The sequence below is a fragment of the Corylus avellana genome, chromosome ca11, assembly GCF_901000735.1.
Source record: "Corylus avellana chromosome ca11, CavTom2PMs-1.0".
NCBI lineage: Eukaryota > Viridiplantae > Streptophyta > Magnoliopsida > Fagales > Betulaceae > Corylus > Corylus avellana.
Genome location: NC_081551.1, coordinates 15,166,023 through 15,173,597, shown reverse-complemented (window position 1 = coordinate 15,173,597; position 7,575 = coordinate 15,166,023). Strand labels below are relative to the sequence as shown.

The window sequence follows — 7,575 nt, the reverse complement described above, 5'->3', positions numbered from 1 at the left end:
GAAGATTTATAAATTAGAACAACAAGTAAAAATTAAAATAAAGATAAAGATAATACTAAATTATGAGTTGTTAGATTTTAGCTAATTTTGAACGGCTAGATTTAGCTGGCCAGGTAAAACACAAACGGCCAAACAGATCTGGCAGTAGCACTCTTTTTGCTGGCTCCACACCCGCAATAATTTATGTGTTTTTCCTCCACACGCTCTCTGTGTATATATACACCCTCGCTCCACCGTTTCAAGCCTTGTTCTCTCGCTTTTTTCTCTCCATTTCGTTTCCAATTCTCTACCGAATCCTCTCACTCTTCAATCTGTGAGATTTTTGGCTATGGGCGTGACTCTTTTGCCCGATATCGGGACGGAGATTCTGATTCCGGCGTGCGCGGTGGTGGGGATCGCGTTCTCGCTGTTCCAGTGGCTCATCGTCTCGCGCGTCAAGGTCTCGCCAGGCCACGACTCGGCGTCTGCCAACAGCGGCTCCGGAAAGAATGGCTACACAGAGTACCTCATCGACGAAGAGGACGGTGGCAACGACCAAAACGTCGTCCTCAAGTGCGCCGAAATCCAAAACGCCATCTCTGAAGGTCTCCATTTCTGTCTTTCAATTTTAGCTGTTTCAGATTTGCTTTTTTTTTTTTTTTGGCTGCTGGTTTTTGGTAGATCTGAGAGTGTTATTCTTTTTGATTTTTTGCTTGAGTTTGGATTCGTGTGGTTTGAGATTACGCCTTTGAAGATTTTCTTCCATTCGACGTGTCTATCTGTGATTGTTTAGGGTTCGTGTGTGGAGGAGAGCAACAGTATCTTTTTTTTTTTTGTTTGGGAGCGAAATATTTTAAATTGTTTTTTTTTTTTTAATTTTTTTTTTTTTTCATTGGTTATTGGGGTGGAGTGAACTGTTGAGTAAGGTTGGAATAATTAGTACATGTTTAAGATATTTTTCTTATTATAAAATGATAAGATTTGATATTAAAAAAATCGTGGGTTCTGGAATCTGGGCCCACTGGGAAATTCATCGCCATATTTTGTGATGGACATTGCTTCTCATGGTTATCATATCTCGTTGTTTATACGTGCGAATTTCATTGAGATCTAGTATCTACTATTCATATTATGTGTGTATCTGTGCGCTTTTCTATACGAACATACCATCGCATGAACGTGTACAGATATTAATGATTTTTTAGTATTAGCACATGGGTATTAATGCCAAATCACACTAGGTTTTGGACTCTTTGTCATAATTATCTTGTTGTTTTTTGAAAATTAGAATTCAAACGTATGCATCTCAATCTTACGGCAATTTCCTCACTTTCCCGTATGAGAAATTATTTAGTGTGAGATACCATAGTGGGGTCCATATAACTCATTTGGAAGGAAGGAATACTACAAAGGGTAAATAATTTTTGCTCCCATATGATGAAGACGGAGATTTCCTTGTGAAGGATGTGTGCTGATTAGCCACTTTTTTTTTGACAGCGTCCTTGAAATTATGCTGATTGGGAAGTCTGAACTAATACTGGTTGAATGTAATTATTATACCATACCACCTATGAAAGGGAAAGGAAAGGTAGGAGTTTTAAGGACCACAAAAAGACTTTGGAGGTGTTGAAATCTTTATTTTTTAATATTTTGTATATTTGGACATTTGCTTATTTATTTATTTTTCCTTTAGTGATTAATTGTTATGATTTTCTTTTTTGTTCTTTTTATTCCTGTTACCTACATGGCTTCTTTTGTATATTTTTTTTGTGTACATGAGGCGCGTTAGGCTTTTAATGGTATTTGGATTAATTAAAAAAAAGAAAAAAAAGGATGTGTTTACCATACCGCCTGCTTTATAATCCTTTCTTGTTCTGAACTTTTAATTGTAGATGCCTTTGTATACAACACTAGATCTGAGGGACCGTATTACTTATCAAAAAAAGAAGAATTTTACTGATCACATTTTATTAGGAGTCTCATTTATCTTGGTCGCATAGCTGAAGATGGCCTCCCAATCTGAGTAACACGAAATGTAGCGCCTTTAGTAGTAATAGACCCTCCAGTGGAGGGGTTTAATTTTGATGACAATTGTGGTGGATATTATTCATGGTGGATGAGTTTGGACAATTTGATATGAGGGACTTATCCTGTTATTCCGAGGGTGTAGAGAGAAAATCGATACTGTAAATGAATTTGGTGGCCCCAATACTTGATGGGTCTCTTTATTCTATATGTAAGCCACCGTTCAGGGTATGGCTGTATAAGCAGTTTATGAAGGATGGAATGCTTAAAGATTCCAATGCCTCTGGATATTACTGAAGATGAGTAGGTTTTCCTCCGTGAAATCAAGAAGAAATGTGGGTGTACGCATTTGTTGAGATTTACTGTTTTCTCATATTTTTACCTTGAAGATTAAATCATCATCAGTTTCAAGCATCATTCACATTTTGGATAGGCCTTTATTCTTGAAAGATTCATCACTGATTAATGTTTTTATGCAGCATAGCAAAAGGAAAATGGCTGAAGTTACTGTCATATTAGTCTAAAGCATATTATGGTTTTGATTTTGTGGTCAGTGCGTTTTATGATGAATTCAGTGCAATCAACTGATCTTTCTGTTGTTCCTTTTTTATTTCAATTTGATGTCATAATAAATGTCATGATATCCATTATGACTATGGCTTGTTAACTTTCTCATTTTCCTTAGTTCCGAACTTTGTCCTCAAATTTTTAAGATTGCTTTGGGTTCACTAATATTGTGGTGCCTGGATTTTACAGGAGCAACCTCCTTCCTATTTACCGAATATCAGTATGTTGGTGTGTTCATGGTGGCTTTTGCTGTGTTGATATTCCTTTTCCTTGGCTCGGTGGAGGGTTTCAACACAAGTAGTCAGCCTTGCAAGTATGACGAAACCAAGTTGTGCAAGCCTGCTCTTGCCACTGCTATCTTCAGTACCATATCATTTGTGCTCGGTGGTATTACTTCGGTGGTTTCTGGCTTCCTTGGAATGAAAATTGCAACCTATGCAAATGCCAGAACCACCCTGGAGGCAAGAAAGGGTGTTGGGAAGGCATTTATCACTGCATTCAGATCTGGTGCAGTTATGGGTTTTCTCCTTGCTGCCAATGGACTCTTGGTGCTTTACATTACCATCAATCTCTTTAAGATATACTATGGTGACGACTGGGGTGGCCTTTTTGAGGCCATCACTGGGTATGGTCTTGGTGGATCTTCCATGGCTCTCTTTGGCAGAGTTGGTGGAGGTATCTATACTAAAGCTGCTGATGTTGGTGCTGATCTTGTTGGCAAGGTTGAAAGGAATATTCCTGAGGATGACCCAAGAAATCCAGCTGTAAGGATCTCCACTTAGAAATTTTACAGAGTCTGAAATAGATCATGTTCATATATTAAATGACTTCTTTGTTGTCAGGTGATAGCTGATAATGTTGGTGATAATGTTGGGGATATAGCTGGTATGGGATCTGATCTTTTTGGCTCGTATGCTGAGGCATCCTGTGCCGCCCTAGTTGTTGCTTCCATCTCCTCCTTTGGAATCAATCATGAGTTCACTCCGATGTTATATCCTCTCATTGTTAGTTCTGTGGGTATCCTGGTTTGTTTGATCACCACCTTATTTGCTACTGATTTCTTTGAAATCAAGGCTGTGAATGAAATTGAGCCGGCGTTGAAGAGGCAGCTCATCATTTCGACCATTTTGATGACTGCCGGAGTTGCAGTTATTAGTTTGGTTGCACTCCCATCTTCGTTTACCATCTTCAACTTTGGAACTCAGAAAGTTGTGAAGAATTGGTAAGCTTTGTTGGCTCATTCTTTTTGTGGTCCTCCTCCCCAATGTAAATATATTGCTTTCTTACCTATATATATATATATATATATATATATATATATATATATATAGATGTCTACTCTTCAAAACATTTACTTCAATTCCTAAACTGCAGTAATTTTTTTCAAACATAAACAAGATTCTCTTAAAGTCATGTCCGCAAGAATTTAATTAGGTTTCTACTTTTGATTAACAATTGTGCCATTTAGAGTCAAGACACATATTTTGGATGAAAGGAGTAGAGTTTTTGTTGTTTGTTTTGGTGTGTTGTTTGCATCAAATAAGGAGGCTTTTCACCATTCTATGTTGTTTCTGACTAGTGTGTGTTGGTATATATATATATATATGGAAGTTAAGTGATTACTGATAAAATTAATGAAATTTTAAGATTAATCTTGTTTTGAGTGCTCCATAATTGTTCAAAGATATTTGGTTCTTTTGAAGGCTACGATACTAGTGCTTCCAAAGAGAATCCTATCCAGAACCTTTCGTAGTAATATTTCCTAGGACTGGGACACTATTCAGTGAAATCGGATAAGCACCTTGAGCTAGCTCATTTAGAATGCTTAGAATGATGGATTATTTGTTTTCTTGAAAGCTGTAAGAGGCTTTATTAAGTTTTTGCTGAAAGGTTGGAAATACTTTCTATCTGAAGCAAGTATTAACTGAGGGAGGTTTCCAATTTTATCTATCAAATTAAAGGGCTGTAGATTACTTAGAAAAAAAAAATTAAAGGGCTGTAGAGTGTATGGCCATATGTTTGTAATTTAGATGCATATGTGGATAGGGTATGGCCATATGGCTGTAACTATGTAAGAACTTGCTTTCAAGTATTTGCACCAGAAATGGATAGCTTCAAAAGGATGAAGAGACTAGTTTGGAAGGAATGTAATTTGTTTGCAACAAAATTATGTTTTGAACGATGGCTTCTAGTTAACTGAGGAAAAAAGAAAAAGGAATGATGGAATGGAGTCATTTAAGAGGAATTGACAGTTTGGGGTTGTTTATAGCTTTGTCTATCCACCTCCTAAAGCTTGTTGGCTTGTAGGGCTCAGTATTGTCTTTTTTTTTTTTTTTTTTTGGCCTTAAAAAGCTTATAGTGGTAGAAATTCATTTTGAATGTCATGAAAAATTAGATAGACTCATTTCAATTTTCTGCAGAATATAATGGAACTGTTTTGGTTATGTGGGACATCTAGGCACCCTTTAGTATCTACTTAAATAGTGTCTCAGCATGTTGGATTTGTTTTGTGTATGCAGGCAGCTGTTCTTATGTGTTGCTGTAGGTTTGTGGGCTGGGCTTATTATTGGCTTTGTGACCGAGTACTATACTAGCAATGCTTACAGGTACTAGGTTTTGCAGGATTTATGAAATTCTCATTTTTTTTTTGTTTAATGATATTTTAGATTAATTCTTGTTTTACATTATTTGTTGTAGCCCTGTTCAAGATGTTGCTGACTCCTGCCGGACTGGAGCTGCTACTAATGTCATTTTTGGACTTGCATTGGGCTACAAATCTGTCATTATTCCCATCTTTGCCATTGCTGTTAGTATTTTTGTTAGCTTCAGCTTTGCTGCTATGTATGGTATTGCGATGGCTGCACTAGGGATGCTGAGCACCATAGCCACTGGATTGGCCATTGATGCATATGGTCCCATCAGCGATAATGCTGGAGGCATTGCTGAGATGGCAGGAATGAGCCACAAAATCCGAGAGAGAACTGACGCTCTTGATGCTGCTGGAAACACGACCGCTGCTATTGGAAAGGTTAGAACTTTTTCTTCTCTCAAACCTTGCCTGCCTCTGTTTTAATTTGTTGGTATCTGTAAGTGGTGCTGCTCCCTGTTTTCTTCTCTCTTTTTTGGTGTTCCTTTTTTTTTTAATATACGGGGTGATGCATCTGTGAGATGTTGATGTGTACACACTCAACTCTTTCTTTTCATGGATTTTCCATTTGTATTGTGTAGTTAAATACACTTGCCATTAGTATTTTCATTTTTCTTGAAACAAAAAAACTACACTCAACTGGAATACGTTATTGCATCAAAGACAGACTAGTTGTTCATTCAGATGCAAAACCCTTATAAGATGTTTTATGCTTTTGTTTTAGGGGTTTGCGATTGGTTCTGCTGCTCTTGTGTCCCTGGCCCTATTTGGTGCTTTTGTGAGTCGTGCTGGAATCACAACAGTCGATGTCTTGACTCCAAAAGTGTTTATTGGTTTGCTCGTGGGAGCAATGCTTCCTTACTGGTTTTCTGCCATGACAATGAAGAGCGTGGGAAGTGCAGCTCTAAAGATGGTTGAGGAAGTGCGCAGGCAATTCAACACCATCCCAGGTCTCATGGAGGGCACTGCCAAGCCTGACTATGCTACCTGTGTCAAGATCTCCACTGATGCTTCTATCAAAGAGATGATCCCACCTGGTGCTCTTGTCATGCTCACACCCCTCATCGTTGGTATCTTTTTCGGTGTGGAAACTCTCTCCGGTGTCCTTGCTGGATCCCTTGTTTCTGGTGTACAGGTAATTCTCTAACCTCATTGCTCGATAGGATCTCCATTTTAGTTGCACTTAAAAGTAGCATACCTTCTGAATTAAGCAGTTATTTGTTCAATACTTACAGGCCACTAAAGCTCTGCCCTAACATATTATTCTTCCTTACAGATTGCTATCTCTGCCTCCAACACTGGTGGTGCATGGGATAATGCCAAGAAATACATTGAGGTAAGCATTTGATTTCTTTTTTCTGGACTAGCTACCAAAATATATTGATTTATTGCATAAGCTTATGTTTGAATTTCATTTTGGGCTTCATAGGCTGGTGCTTCAGAGCATGCAATATCCCTTGGTCCAAAAGGATCAGATCCACACAAGGCAGCTGTTATTGGTGATACCATTGGGGACCCACTCAAAGATACATCTGGACCGTCGCTCAACATTCTCATCAAGCTAATGGCCGTTGAGTCACTTGTGTTTGCTCCCTTCTTTGCCACACACGGTGGACTGCTCTTTAAGATCTGAAACAAGAGGATGCGAAATACAGCCAGGGGATGGGCTCACCATTTCCCTCTGTTTATGACCTCCATCTACACTTCTCTCTCTCCAAATTTCGCATGCCTTTTTCTCTGCTGATTTTTGTTTCTTCTTCTTCTCCCTCACAAGTACAAAGTAGTTTCTAGAGCATGTTAGCTTTGAAAATCGTATATCCCAAAGCTGAACTGGCAGAGAAATTTCCCCTTTTTAGGGGATGATGATGATGATGATAATGATAATGAAGATGGTAGTACTGGTCAATCTTGTGAAGAGGTGGAACTGCTTTAATATTCATTATGCTTAGTAAGACAGATAATTGGCCATTTTCTGTTCTAACTTTTTCTTTTTTGGTTTATATTTCTTCTCAAATGCGTTCAATATTATGGTAGATTTAAACCATATCAAACAAACATTATGCTAGAGCTTAAAAGTTCGTTTCTAATTTCTTTTGGGAGGGTATTTTGTCAACTTACTATTAAATATTTTTTAGAAAATTGTTGGTTCTGATTTTCTAGTGATTTGTTGGTATCTTAAATATTTCTCTTATCAATGTTCTCCCCACGGCTGGTATAGGGGTGGCCGAAACCACTCCCAGGCCAAAACTTAAGTTTTTATTTATTTATTTATTTATTTTGGCCTTTTGGGGGTGGCTGGACCACCCATTGGCCATGGGGGTGGTTCGTCCACCCTTAGATCGGCCATGGGGTGGTTG

General features: G+C 38.2%; 1 protein-coding gene across 1 annotated transcript; it reads left to right on the top strand.

Moving 5' to 3' along the window:
• Positions 1-234: 234 nt before the first annotated feature.
• Positions 235-7,124, top strand: LOC132166650 (pyrophosphate-energized vacuolar membrane proton pump). Its single transcript, XM_059577500.1, has 8 exons — positions 235-584; positions 2,761-3,335; positions 3,414-3,793; positions 5,091-5,177; positions 5,269-5,599; positions 5,943-6,353; positions 6,495-6,554; positions 6,648-7,124. Exons 1-8 carry the CDS (start codon positions 329-331, stop codon positions 6,849-6,851), a joined length of 2,304 nt encoding a protein of 767 aa, XP_059433483.1. The 5' UTR covers positions 235-328; the 3' UTR covers positions 6,852-7,124.
• Positions 7,125-7,575: the final 451 nt, after the last annotated feature.

What these genes read in the sequence shown, in the direction of transcription:
- LOC132166650 (XM_059577500.1), top strand. Translation starts at nt 329, where the DNA reads ATGGGCGTGACTCTTTTGCCCGATATCGGGACGGAGATTCTGATTCCG. An exon ending in CCCTTGTTTCTGGTGTACAG is followed by an intron (nt 6,354 to 6,494) that starts GTAATTCTCTAA and finishes TCTTCCTTACAG; the next exon opens with ATTGCTATCTCTGCCTCCAA. An exon ending in ATGCCAAGAAATACATTGAG is followed by an intron (nt 6,555 to 6,647) that starts GTAAGCATTTGA and finishes TGGGCTTCATAG; the next exon opens with GCTGGTGCTTCAGAGCATGC.